Raw genomic sequence first — 15,246 nt, 5'->3', positions numbered from 1 at the left:
TCTAGAGCCCTGATTACTGATATAGTTCTTGTTGCATGCTGAGAAAGAGACCAAAAGTTGTGTGGCACTCCAGGGTTCTGCTTTCATACCTCAAGTAGAAGCTCAGCAAATCTCCCAGGCAGCCTATGGGCTAGAGAGTACATTGGGGCAAGATCACCAGAGCTGACTTGTCTCAAGTGAGTCATGAGTATTTCTGAGGACTTCTACACTCTATGCTGCATGTCACTTGGCCTTTCCACTCTTATCACTGAAAGAATATTCTTAGACTTAATTTCCTCATTTTCACATATTAATATTTCTTTTTATCACTTACAATTCAAATCAAAATACCCTGTCATTCTAGATTCTAGAAAGACCTAGACGATTTTTCTTCTGTGATCTCAGATCACTTCACTTATAGCCCCATTTTATCTGGTCTTATAAAGCTGTCATTTGTATCAGTGTATTTCTTAATTGATATTATATGACTTTAAATTAGATATAGGGCTTTCTCTTATTTCATTCTTTTATAATTCTACAGGGTGGAATCCTATGTTACACAATAACAAATAAGCCAATTAAGATGATCATGTGACTCAGTCTCATCTGAGAATCATATTAGCTGATTCTTTTAGATTGTGAGTATCCAAAACTGTACCTGCCTTGCTTAATCTGTAGAAGAGAGGAAATTAGACTCTATTGCAAAATATGTGGAATCCATTTTGGTGGATCAATTTCATTCAGACGGGTAGCCTTTTTCATTGATGTAAAATGGAGCAAAGCCAAATATGAAAATTTCTTTCATACTTTTATACCTGTGCTACTAGGTTTTATTTTTCTTTTTTAAACAGAACATCCCCGTAACCAAGAACAGAGTCAGCTTACTCCATTATTTTTTTTAACGCAGTATTCATTTCTCAATCATCAATTTTTTTTTTTTTGGTTAGTCTTATTCATGCTATCTTTACTCACAACACACAAAAAAATGGCTATTTGCATAAAATCTAATATACCAACTTCCAAAATAACATTTCCTCTAAGGTAAATGTCATGCTATCATAAACTAGATACCACAAAATAGGAGATATTCTAATACTGTATTAAAAAGGAATCGTTTTGAGCTCTAAGTTTAAAGAACAACTAAATGCATCTGCCTATAATTTTCCATCAGTCATTCTATTGTTCAGAGAAGTAGATGACAGTATAAGCACCATGTAAATATTTTATTCAGGAGAGAGGAAACAGAATCTGAGGCTGAGGTAGACTGACATGTTGATTTAGTAGCACCGGGAACCTGCTGTTTTTCAGACACAATTACAATGGCTCTGTTATGGAATGGGACTATGATTTTCAAAGATTTATAATAAGCACTTGCAGTAGTAAAAATAAATTAATAAATTGATTCAAAAAAATAAAACCCTTTCCAGTATTCTCACCTGTAGGCAGATCCTGCATTTTGGGAATATAAAAATGCTCCCTGAAGTGCCTCAGCTTATCTTCTTCATCAAGGTGTAGGGCAACCCTCTCATCTGTTGGATGGCATCTAAGTTCAGATGCCACACGTTGCAGTGTGTTAGTGGGTAACTCAAAGAGTAAAGGCTCCATTACAAGTTGTTCACTGAAGATAAGGATAAAAATTAAAAATTAATAAAGCCACCATCATTTTGCTGCAGAAAATTAACATTTTAGGTAAAATATCTTTTGTTTTAACTAAGATTCTCATCTTCTCAGCTTCAGAAATAATATAATTAACCAAACAGCACTAAACTCCATGCCTAAGTTTTTCTTATGTATAAAATGAAGAAAGTAATAGTCACTTAGGGATGATGAAAGGACTAAATTAGGTAATGGAGCTCTCAATAAATGTTAGCTCTTTTCATTTTTATTTTCTGAAAAATGAACCAAATTAATGACTTTCAAATATATATCTTTATCATCTCTTCCTCTAAATGCCTTACTAAAAAATAACAGTAAAGATACTTTTGTGAAAAATATAGAAAAACAATGCCCCATCTAGCTTGTCCTTCTTGCTATCTCTACTCCACTGTCCCATCCCGGATGGTTCTTAGATTATAGTTTTAAAATTATGAAGATATATGCAATAGAACCTTAACATACTTTACTGTGAATGAAAACAATATTGATGAACAAGAGAACTTTAAATAATGTTAGTAATTTTTGGCATATGAAGACCGAAGAGATCTACTTGCAGCTGATGATGAGAAACTTCTTTCACTATCATATACACATCTTAGAACAAAGCAGGATGCTTTGGTGTTTCTTAAAACCACATCCTACATCATCTAATCTTTCAACATTTCACATCTTTTGGGAACAAAAACTTAATCATTCTGAAGGGGATAAATAACAATGGAGATTTAAATACATATTTTTAAACTTCACTCAAGTTTTATACACATTTCTAATTCTCAAAGTTGTAGTTTTTTGAAATTGAGTAAAAATAGTATTAGAAAAAAATTTTTCACTTGATATACATATGAATACTTTTGCTGGCTTTGCTTCTACATTCCTCCATTCATTTACTCTTTCAATAAATTTTTATTGCACGTCTACCATGTAGCACCATGCACACATGAGTCACTACTTTTAAATTATTATACATCGATGGAACAACGATGTATAATAATTTAAAAGTAGTGACTCATGTGGAATTTACTTTTTACTAAGAAGAATTAAAAAATAATTAAATTATATAATTTCAGATAGTTCCAAGAACTATGCGTAAACAGAGCAGAGTAATGGGACAGAGTCACTAGGACATGGAATAAGCTACCTTGGGGGCTCACATGCATTTCTCTGAGGCAGGAGTATATAATTTCTGAATCATGCTATGGTGAAGACATCAACGTGGAGGAAGATACCAGCACCTGCAAAAGCTCTAAGGTAGAGATAAACTTGGCCTGTTCAACTAATGCACTGAGGGGAGGAGGAGGAGTGAGAGACTATAATGTAAGAACAGTAGAGGCAGAAGTTAGTCATGAAGAACTTCGAAGGCCAGAAAAGAGTTTGGATATTTTTCTAAGTTTAATGGGAAATCATTGGAGAATGTTGAGTAGGAAAATAATATGATATAATTTAACATTACAAAAAAGTCACTTTTCCTGCTCTCTGATTTTGAGTTAAAAAAGAAAAGTAAATTAAGGCTATTTTAGTAATTCAGGGGGAAAATGATGGTAGATTAAATATGGTGAGGGAAAGGTAGAGAGGGAAAAGTGTCTGGATTTACAATATATTTTGGAAAAAACTAGATATTCTCTGGTGAAGACAGGAAAGCAGGTAACTTTTAGCTTTGGGATTTGAGCAGTTATGTTAAAAGCAATGATATAAGAAATACTCAAGGAATAAACATTTTGAAGAGAGAAATTAGAGTTCATTTAGGACATGTTAAGTTTCAGATAAATACTGAACATCAGGGTAGAAATATCAGATTGGCTATAGAATGTTTAAGTCTGTAGCTCAGGAATATTGGATCACAAGATATAAGTTTGATAGTTTTCAACTCATAGCCTAGAATGCCTAGAGACCAACTAAAACAGGCATAGGTGCATCACTAGAATCAAAATTTAATTATCTTTTCTCTACCCCCCCCCTCTTTTTCTCTTACCCCAACACACCTATTATTAGGCAATAAAGAATTGTCTGAGTGTTACACGATGCCAGTAAAACAGACATTCTTCCTATCCGCTAAACTTCATTTCTTCTGATTATTTGACCTCTTCTTTTCTCAATTGCTAATGGTCTCCCCTGATGAGCCATCCTTTATATTCCCAGATAAGGATAGTGAGATTCATCTAAGCATGTTTTTTTAGCTTTGATACCAGTAATGGCTTCCAATTGCTACAATCGTGCTTTTTACAAGTCAATGATTTCAACATTGATCTTGATGGTTCTTTTTCAATATCAGACCATATTAAATTATTTATTTTTGTCACAAAATTTTATCTCTGTGATTTTTCTCATGCCACTCCCTTTACCTAAAATGTTCTGCTTCCCTTTCTACATATTCAGATCTTAGCCATCATTCAAAGCCCTAACTGAAATGTGACTTTTCTTCACGAAGCTTGTCATGATGTCTCAGTTAAAAGTAATCTTTCCTCCTGTGAACACCTGTAACATTTATGAGCACACATCTTATTGTAAGCATACTTGTGATAAGTAGTACATTCTGCCAGGTATTCTATTTATTTAAATACATAGGTGGATGGGGAAAATCAAATATGCTTGCCATGCCAACAATTTGATTCTAAATGGGTTTCTACCTATAACTTTCTGATGAAGGAAACTGCCTTCTGAATAGAGATGACTGTGACTCTACCACTTGACATTATCAGTTACCTGGTCATCATTAATTAGATCTTTCCCTGACCCTTGACTCACTGAAGGCAATGGTTCTGTCAATGGTCTGTGGAATGACCTGCTGTAAATGCTCAGACCAAACAATCATGATGGTGTTTAACAGAGCACATAATCAAATTCTTTCAGGAATCTGACCTGTGAGATACAGTTATTCATTTATTTAGAAATAAGAGCAAAACTTTAAAAGAATCATAGACAGGGTAATAAAATGGAGTAATCTAAGAAGGGTATTGTCACGAGTGACTCTTTTTTTCAGAGTCAAACAGAACCACTGATTGTTAAAGCATGAAATGAATTCCAACAGTAAGTAAGAATCACTGTTACACAATAGCCAGGGATGGAACAGCTGTGGTTTCTGAAAATGTGACAGGACAAGTCAATCTGGAGAATCTTTGAATCTGTCCATGCAACAAACTATGTGTAAGACTGGAAGGCTGCCTGCTTGGTAGGCAGTAAGGTGTGTCTTCACTAGAAGCCCAATACTTACGATAGCTTGACTGAGTTGCTGGTCTATCCTACTGAATTTTATTCACCTGAGGGCCCAGAATCTTGTTTAATTTATCTTTATAGTCACCCCATTGCTGAGCAGTGCCCTTTAGACCGAGTGTTCTCCCAAAATGGCAGCTGAATAAGAATACACAAAACAGCTGGGTAAATTATTTTATATGACTAATGACATGTTACTAGAGGTATATGCTCTCTCATTCCAATCACATGACAACTAATTAGAGAAGCATTTCCAGTGAGTCTCAGAATCAAGAGAATGTCTTTGGAGAGTCAGCTCTTTGAAAATTCATTGAGATTGACTCTGAACTCGAAACAAGGTTGCTTGCTAAATAAATATACAGATTATTTTGGTACCATCATATTCCAGTAAAATTCAACTTTCCTTATTTTAAAAAATAGTCACAATAATTCATAAACCTCCTTATACTTGTTTCTTATGTAATCCTTGTAATAATCCTAAGGGATCAGAATTATTTTCCCCATTTTGGGACTAAAGTCTGGAATAAACAGAGTAGAAACAAAAACAGAAAAAAAAAAAAAGCATAATAAAGTTGACTATTTGGCACTACACTTTGCCTGAGGACCTAAGTCAGCTTCACTTGTCTTTGACATGGCATGTGAGTGGAATATGCAGAGCAGAGTTCCTGGCCCAAGACTTGAACCTCTCAATTTATTTCCACTTGCCTTTTCCTTCCTAAAGAAATTTAAAAAATTTCTTTATTTTTTAAAATTTCTTTCACCCATTCTCTTTATCTCCCTTTATTGTTTCAGCCCTGTACTCAGTCTGCAAAGCACCACAGGCTATGAATCCATCTACTCTTTTTAATCAACGCTTCCCTCTTCCTGGCCTCACAAAAGTTAAAGAAGCTGGTTTCACTTCTGGGCCTGTCACAGCCCAGGTGTTACAACCTCATTGGCACTGATAGTGAGATACCTTCTGGTGGAATATTCTTTCAAGTACTCCCCTCACCTTTTCACCATGCACAGCCTCAAAACAGAAATAAACACAATCGTCAGTGCCCATGATGCCACAGTGCCTTCACTCTAAGGAAGCAACTTATAAACTCATAAGAATTGTTGCTTAATTCTGCATTCAACCCACAGCTAATATAATTTTATATTTTGTTTAAGTTTACCATTTGCAAGTAAATTGGCATGTTGTTATTATGAAATATATTCAGTCCAAGTTAAACAAACCCCCAAATTTTATAGTTTACATATTTAGTGCTAATCTGATTAAGAAGGTGGGCATATACACATATGGACAGGTTACCTAAACTTTTGTGCTGTAATGTTATATGAAATTAAGTTAAATTGTACTTTCTTCAGAGGATTATGTTTAATATCTTTATACAGTTAATCTTTATACAGTTTCAGGTTTCATGCTAAAATGAACTAATTATACACATGAGTTCAAAGTTTAGAACCCAGAAAAGCAAATTATAAAGGAAATGTGTGGCTTTTTTATTGAGAAAGAGGGAAATAAGACATCATTTAATATATGTGCATAGAGCAACATTCTTTAAACCTATCATTTGATAAATGAGTGACATCATTGTCACAACTGCGTATTTCATATCTAAGATTATATTAATGACATGCTGAGCTTCACATTAATAAGAGTAATGCATTTATTACAATTTACTATCTAAATAACACCCACGCTCTTTAAAATAAAAGCAGGATAAAAAAGAAACCCTTCTTTTAGCTATATAGAAAAAAATGTATCAACTTTTCATTCTTAGGCAAATATTTCATAAAATGAAAGGGGAAGAAAACCTGCTTAAGAAATAGATACTTTCACTTCTCTAAATAAATATTTAATACAATTAATAACACCATAGGATGACTAGAGAGTTACCAGAAAATAAAAGACTTAAAGCCTATTTAATGATTTTAATTTCGATCTAATATTACCATTTAAATTCAAGTAATCACAGGATTAATTTTAATTGATCAAAAATGTTCATCTTTTTGTAGATGAATTCAGTGTACTATTGACATTATTTTTTACTACAATGGTAAAGATCTCTTCATCTGACACAAAATTTTATGAACTATGGAAATGATCCCTGGAAGTATAGTCTTGAAACAAAATTTTAAAGGTGGGGGAGGGAGGCACTAAAGAGTTACACTACTTTTATGAATATAATTTAGAGAAAAGAAAACTGGCAAAAGAAGCTTCTAAAGCATTGTGACAAGGATACTAGCCAAGTGAATATCACTTTGGAAAAATCACTGAATATATATTTGTGTACAGAGTGTAGATCAGTGTCTCAGTGCTTACCGGCTAGGATTCCAACGGGGTTCACAGCTCCCAGTCTTGTTTAAAAAAAAACAAACCAAGCAACCTCTCAAGAGTTCCTAGTTGATTTACAGGCTAGATCTCAAGAGTAAGAAATTCAAGGGACTTGCTCAGACTCCACCTAGTTCCTGCCATGAGCTAGTCCTAGTCCCTCCCACCCTATCTAAAGAAATTGTAGCTCTCCAGTTACAAACATCTTAAGCAAAATGCCGCTCTTGCTCTGTTTCAAACACTAGGGGCTCTGCTTTTCCCACTTTCCCCTAAGCGGCTCTGTCCTTTAAACTCCTGTAAACACTTCCTTGCCCTCCAACTATGCAGATCTCTAGAACTGTGAGTTGTATCCTATAATATAATCCTGTAGAGTAAGTAGAGTATCCTCATTCATCTGTGAGCTGAACCAATGAGTTTGTCCAGGAGCTAACATTTCAAAATTCTCATCCCTTCCTTGCTTTGGGCCCTGGAATAGACTAAGAACTGAAGAAACTTTTTCCCCCGACTCTGCACATAATGGAACCTTGGATTTTGAGGCAGTATACCACTGTTAAATGCATTGTGAGTTTCCAGTATAAAGGCAGAGTGACATTTAATGGTTGAACATTTCAGTCAAAAGTTTAAAATAAGCTCTCAGTTATAGAATATACTTTGTTGTCCAATAGGTGTAATTTTAAAACTCTTAGATCATAAATATAGACAGTTAACAAGAAAACCAAGGAAGAAAGAGTTAGTATTGCATATCAAGTGGAAAGTAACGTGGGAAACTTCATAATGTAAATTATTTTTGTAAACCTGTTAGGTGTCTGTTGTTCTACCTCCATTATTTCTTTTTGCTTATTTCCATGCCTGGGTCTTTTAGTGAATATTCTTTTAGATATAAAAACCAAGGACAAAGAGTTTCAGAATTAAGACCAAATATAGAAACTGGGTCTGAATAATTGAATCACTTTTGTCTACCTATACCTTGGTAAAGCATTATTTGATTTACACCCCAGGTAAAGCATTATTCGATTTAATCATCTTCTACCATGTGTTCACTGTATAACCCTGGACAATTCATTTAATCTGTAATGAGGCTCAGTATCACGTCTTTCAAATGGAGGTATAAAATTACCTTACCTCACAAGATTACCAATATATTAAAAAAAAAAAAAAATGCATGCAGAAATTCAGTGTACCAAAACACATAAGTCAATAAGCGACAGATTCCTTTTTTAATTAAGCAGACCAAAAGTACTGTCCTCTTGTCTCTCAAAGAGGGGAATAAAACACAAGCAATTATTTTAATACAAGTAATTGAACAGTGAAAAGAAAATATATTTCATCTTATCAATCTTATCCTTACAGTAATCCTATTAAGAGTACATAGAATATCCTCATTTCTTTAAGTTGGAAGTGTAAAACTTTAAATTTAATAAGGTGTCTCGAAATTTGTACTTTTTTTTCTATTTTGTTTATTCCTTGTGCTGTAAGAACTTTGGAGGATTTACCAAGTTCGAATATCCAGGAAGTGGGCCTAGGATGGAATCTATGTCATTGTTAGTAAGAGAATTATACCCTTTTAATTACTGACTATGGTTATAGATAAAGAAATAGAGATAGAGATCAATATACTGAGTTCTTGCTTTTACACTATTTCTTCTAAAATCTTTTATGATAGTGTTAAAAACCATTCCATTAAAATATTATCTCAAAAATTATTATTTAACATAGTCACTTTTAAAGCACTTGTTTGGAGGTCTAAGCTATACTCCTATTTTTTGTATTTTGGAAATCTTTTTTTTAATTTTTACCTTCATTCATTTAAAAAAAAAAAAAGTGCTAAGCATATTCTTTGCACTAGGTACAAAGCTAAATGCCAGGGATATAATGGTGAGCAAAATCTTTATAATACTAACATATGCTCCTAAAAATATAAAGGAATTGTGAGATGGTAAGTTGTAGGGGGAATGATAAAAGCAAGATTCAATGGCCAGCTGTGGAGAGAGAAGAAAGAACAGAGTTAAGTTTCTATTTCTCCTTTTTCTTTTTTGGAAACAGAAAGAAGAAACATGTTGCTAAGATAAATATATGTACTAATTTAGATTTGTCTATTAATTTCCACGAACATCATCTCACTTGCAACATGATATGTCTGAGTGGCAGAGACCAATTTTATCTTCCTCAAAGCCTTGTCCATGAATGCAGCTAAATAAATATTTGTTAAATTAGTAAACTGAAAAAAAAAAAAGATTCAGTTCCTGCCATTAAAATTAATAATTGGGGTTATAAGGGAGGTTCTGGTCTCCCAAAAGTAATTCTTTATCTTTTTTAATTTATTTTTTAGGTGAGGCAACCCTTCGCAGACCTCACAGATTGCAAGGACCTTGTCGTCTTACAATCTCTTATTTATTTTATTTTATTTTTTATGCCTACAGCACCTGGTCTTTCTAGGTGGTCTCCCATCCAAGTACTAACCAGGCCTGATCCTGCTTAGCTTCCGAGATCAGTCGAGATCAGGTTTGTTCAGGGTAGCATGGCCGTAGACCCAAAAGTAATTCTTAAATCGTGAATTTTATTCTTATTTTTCAGGGATAATTCTCTATAGCTAGCCCAGTGGCTGGCATATACAGTAGACTTCAATGCGTGCTTGCTGCAATATTCACCAAATTAAATTTAGTTTAGCGCAATGTTTCTGTAAGAATCCAAGGCTGCAGATCCAACTGCGACACTCTATCGCTAAACGTTTGATAAGTGAAAATGTGTAAGGAGATCTATAAGTAAAAATGGGTGAAACTTGGTGGCCAATTGAGATCCCACTATGAAAAGTGTTTTGTAAAAGTGAAAGAAAACTGCAACCTCAAGGTCTAGTTGAGAAAGGATAAATACAAAGCTGCATTCTCAAACTTAGGTGCTGAAGGGTAGGAAAATATATCACCCCAAAATATGACTGTAAGAATTCAGGAGTTGCCATCCCCAAATATGTGTCTTTGTTATATTAATTATTTTTGAACAGTAGGTACTTGAAAAACAGCAAATATAGGGAGAGGCTGTCTTCGAACTCCTCCATTATGCCTAAAGACAGAGCCTCCTAAAGGAACTCAGTCGTCGTGAATCCTCTCCCAGGAGTTTCATCAACCAAGAAAGATTTACTCATCTCAGAAAAGACTGGAGGTAGACACTGCACACAGACGAACTTTGTCACAAACTTTACACCTTCTCTTTATTCTTCAAGGGCCCATTTTCTTTTTAAAAAGTCATTTAATCTCCCCTGAGAGGTTTTAATCCCCACTCACCTTTTTCTACTAAAATGAGATTTAAGCTGGAATTATAAAACACCTCTGTGATCATTTTCTCTGGATATCTCCCTTATATACATGAGGGACCTACTCATGTTAATAAACTTCTTCTTCTTCTTTTTTTTTTTTTACTTGTTAATCTGTTCTTTATTACAGGGACCCCAGCTAAAAACCCAGATGAGTAGAGGAAAAATTATTTTTCCTCCATTGTAGTATATAGAAAATTTCACATTTTTCTATTTTTAAAATTAAATTAAAAAAAAAAAAGTTTTAGGAGCTCATTTCTTACTTTTGTAGAAGGAAATTTAATCCGAGTCATTATTGGGATTCTCCTTCCTTCTTCAAGAGGGTGATGAAAAATTCCCATTTTACTCACAGCGAAATACTGTGGGTCTGGCCAATTAGCTTCCTTCTCTTTCTTCCCTTCTACCTCTTTCTTTACCCCTCCTCACCACCCTGCACACCCCAGCACTCTTTGCCTTTCCTCATGGGATTAGCACATGCTTTCTCCAAAGCCAGGTAAGGGCTTTCCCATCAAACAATTTCTATTCCGAAGCCAAGGAATGCAGAACCTTCTATATACGGGTAGGGACAAACATAAAGAACAGAACAAATGCACATTTAAAATTCTCCTTTGCTCTTTTCCCTTCCCTTTCATTTCTCTAATCCTCCTCTACTATCCACTTTCCCTCTCTTCACCCTCTCCTTCCTTCCCTACTCCCTTCACTTTCCTTTTCTTCCCATCCCCCTCCTCATTTCCTCCCCTCCCCTTGTCCTCTCCTCTTCACTCCATTTCTTCCTTCCCTTGCCTTCCAACTCTCCCCCTCCCTTTCTTGTCTTTCTTCTTCTCCATTTCCTCCCATCATGTCTCCTCTCTCTTCTCCTTCACTCTTTTCCACTTCTCTCCTTTTCTCTCTTCTCCCTCTCCCTCACTTCTATAACAGAGAAAGCAAAGCAATTTAATGTGCCAATAAATCGCTAGGCTATACTTAGATAATCTGTTCTCTCCTTCCCGTGAGATATATATTTTGGTTATTAGAAAAATTTTCCAGTAATGGACAGGGACTTTGCTTTCCTCCATAAGTAGTATTTTCTGTTTTTCTGAGAAAAACACAAAAGCTCATTATAAGCAAATGACAATTTTTCAGTTGAATATTAAAATTCATTTAGAAACTAAAATTCCTGTAACACATTTACTTTTCCCTAGATCAGAATTTCTCTCTCACTGTTAAATTTATAAAGGTATTTAAGGTAATTTATCTGTTGCACTCTAGCAAAGGAACTTAAATACTTCTCTATTACACGTAATCGTATGTCAATTTGCCCAAATGTCTGATCGTTTACACGAAGAGTTGGAATTAACAAAATAATCTATTTTTCTCTGTATTTAAATAGTAAGTGGATAAAAGAACCAGAGCTTAGCTACAAAGAGTTTTCAAAATAATTTTGAAATAAGCAATTGCTTTTAACATTATTGGCCCTATTTCAATGAGTTATCACATCTGGATACATGAAACTTTGATTAATTAGGAAATGACCATTAAAGATTGTAAAGCTCTCATTGTAAGCTTTCAAACAAACCATTTTATAGTCATAGTTGTTGCTTTAACTATTTATTTAATAATATAGTTTTTCTCAAAGTAATGTTGTTACTGTTATCATCATCCTCTGCATAACTAGAGGTCCCCTGAGTTTCCTGTAAAACACAAAGCACAGAGTGACTTGAGCCATGTTGACATTATTGACTTCATGACATTATTGACATTGTGATGATTCTTTGCAAAATACAAATTTCCATTAGAAGGTGAAGCTTTTACACACTAGTTTTTCACAGTAGAAAACAAGAACAGATACAAATGTTCTCCTTTTACCATAAAAACTCATATCTCGAAACAATTTTCAAAATATTAAAAATGACTATCGAGAGAAGCAGTGACGGATGTTTGTTTAGAGATATTTCTTGAAGATCTTCCTCTGGCATTTGACTTTCTTCCTGTGATTGACCAGTAATGTGGTTTCTAGCACCATTAATAAGTGCTATAAAATTTCCCACTGTGTGTGTGTCTAGTATCTGGACACCAGTTTTGCCAGTTCATATTCATTTGTGATTTCCCACATTGATGATACACATTCATCAATGTGTAGCAAATTCCCAAATTTTCTTAATCCCACACTACAGACAAAGGAAGAGATTTTACTACTCTGGAATCTACAGAACGTTATGGTAAATTCCCAAAAGCCAGAGGAAAATCATTTTAAGGGGCTCTCCTTTAGATAAGGAAAGTATATTGTATTAGAGAAGAGTAAGAGCTAATGAGAAGTGGAAACAGATATCCATAAAATTGAAATTTTAACTTGTTTTCTTAGATATGGGAATTGTATCCCACTCTATAGAATTAGTTTTGTAATCTGGAAGAAAGAGATCATTTTTTAGTAAAATACATATTTTCAAAATTGAATTAAATACTTGAAAACAACAAATTTTAAAGAAGAGATTGAAAATATGTTTAAAGAATTAGCATATAGTTTTGCATTATTGTTGAGTTCTAGCTCAACTTTAAAGAGTATGGGATTCCCATATTATTCAAACTATTTCAGACTATAGAAAAAGATGAACTTTTCTGTTCATTTTCTAAAATTATCCTAATTTAAATACTAATACTTGATAAGGGTAGATGTCTAAGCTACAAAAATCTGTTTCAATTTAAAAAAAAAATGATAAGAAAATATGACATCTTTTTCCTCCAGAATCATTTATTTTTACTCAGGATATATTAATTCTGTTTAAGATAAGTTATAGCTATTTTCCATTACATATTTTAGCATATTTTGTTCTGTTTTATATGGTTTTGAATGTTTCCTTTTTGAATTTATCTATTTTTTTTAAATTTTTATGTAAACTTTTATTTTTTAGAGCAGTTTTAAGTTCAAAGCTGGTAAATAATTTGATTAATTTTTACTTGCTTCTTACCTTGATTTTCTCTAAAACTTGGATAAAGAGAAAGGATTCCTTGTTGTTTCTAAAAATGCAGTATCAATTTTTTTTTGATTTTTGATAAATTTGATTTTGTAATTTTTGAAAATTTCTTTACATTGCAAACAAACACTCCCCCGCCCCACACACAATAATTGAAGACAAAAAACAAACTGGGAAAAAATAATTGGAATATATAGTATACATATAGATTAATATTCCTAATATATAAAGAACTATTATTATTCATGTTTATATTACTCAATGAAAATATTTCCTTTTATTATTTAATACTTATCATGAATTTAATTTTTTATATTAATAATGGTTAACTCACTTTTTTGTTGACATTTTTTCCCTTATTTTCAACCTTTTAGTGTCACATTATTTTGTTTGTCTTTTAAAAGCTTTTTAGTTAAATAAATATCAACATACCATTTTATATTTATTTATCCATCTATATTGCAAGGTCAAAGACTATCTGCTTTTCAAGAGGACATTAACCATCTCATCTTTAGTCAAATTTTGATGTTTTTAGAAGAGAAATTCAGGAATCAGCATATCTTGGGATGACGGCATGTTGAAGTATTGATGGTAGTCTCACATGGCCTGAATGGCCTATCACAGAGATGTAACTCTTAGGAGCTCTGTGTACACACTGGCCAAGGAGATTAATGAATATCAACCTCGAGTTCTTAAAAGGACATCTTGAAAGCATATGTGGCATCTTCTCTTGGTAGGCTGTGTCTGCGACTCTAAGGCATAGTTTTCTATTATAATGTGCTTTTTGGGTATTGGCACAAGCTTGATCTGCCTCAGACATTCTCTGTTGGTTTTGTACAGTCATTTCCACCAACAGATCCATTGCTGAATGAGAAGACAGGTTTGTCTTTAGTGTTTGCCACCATATGAACCCAAAGCCCAAGTATCTTCTATTTAATACATCTCTCTCTATGTATACATACACATACACACACACCTTCAAACATAATATAGACACATTTCGAACTTTCAAACACAAAATAAACCTTTACACACACACACACACACACACACCCCTTTAAACAACTTATTCCTTGAACATGGAATTATCTATCCATTTATTGGTAAGGGCAGATACCATAAGTGTTTCAACTGGACCTTACTATTCCCTTCTGGATGAGGCAAAAAACTGTACTTAATGACTCAGAAATAATTTAACATCTTCAAGAGATTAAAGTAAATTTCTGATCTCTCAATTCTTTGAGTACAGAGGGAAAAGTTCAAACTTACACCACAAATTTACTGTCAAGTAGCTCATTTTGTAAAGTGAATATAGCTATGTTAGAGTGGAACTGAGAGAAAGAAAAATTTCTCTGCCATTTCAAATTCGAGACAATGTTAAGGTTCCTGCAGGTAGAAAGTGATGGGCAAAGAGATAAAAGAAGGTGGAGACAAAGAAAGTTGGTGCTTATTCATGATACTGTACTGCAATATGAGTTTTTTCTGCCTAAATGCCCAGCTATAAGTCTAGTATCTATATTATACTTGGTGAGAATAAAATAATAGAGTTGGTGTTCAGCAGAGTATGATTTGAAGGGGAAAAGAGTCAATCTCTAGTAGAATGAGATAATCTATAAATTCAAATAAATTTGTGGAAGTAGGAACTCAAGAAAGAAGTGATAAGTATGTTCTCACCCATCCCCACTACACACACACACACACACACACACACACATACCCTTGGAGCAAGGAAAGACATTCTGAGGACGAATATCCTCAGATACTATTGGCAATTAAAAGAACATGGCAAAATCAGTGGACATCTGGGTGACTTTTCAAGATTTTTGATT

The 15,246-nt window shown here is 33.7% G+C and overlaps 1 protein-coding gene and 1 pseudogene across 4 annotated transcripts in view; both read right to left on the bottom strand.

The window, feature by feature from the left end:
- The window catches only part of KYNU (kynureninase), a 109,389-nt gene extending 102,021 nt beyond the window's left edge, over positions 1–7,368 (bottom strand). The window contains exons 1-2 of one of the 4 annotated variants that reach the window (XM_039855288.1): positions 7,151–7,368; positions 1,416–1,597 (exon numbers count right to left, since the gene is read on the bottom strand). In XM_039855288.1, coding sequence (XP_039711222.1) covers positions 1,416–1,584 — 169 coding nt within the window. In that variant the 5' untranslated portion in view covers positions 1,585–1,597; positions 7,151–7,368. The remainder of the gene's footprint in view (positions 1–1,415; positions 1,598–7,150) is intronic. The other 3 variants (XM_039855287.1, XM_039855286.1, XM_039855289.1) reach the window with 3 other exon arrangements.
- A 2,202-nt stretch (positions 7,369–9,570) lies between these two features.
- On the bottom strand, positions 9,571–9,689 carry LOC120597226 (uncharacterized; annotated as a pseudogene).
- Between the last annotated feature and the right edge of the window lie 5,557 nt (positions 9,690–15,246).

This window comes from Pteropus medius, unplaced genomic scaffold (assembly GCF_902729225.1).
Source record: "Pteropus medius unplaced genomic scaffold, Ma_sr-lr_union100, whole genome shotgun sequence".
NCBI classification, from domain to species: domain Eukaryota; kingdom Metazoa; phylum Chordata; class Mammalia; order Chiroptera; family Pteropodidae; genus Pteropus; species Pteropus medius.
The sequence above is the reverse complement of the archived record's forward strand: the minus strand, read 5'-3'. Positions and strand labels throughout refer to the sequence as shown.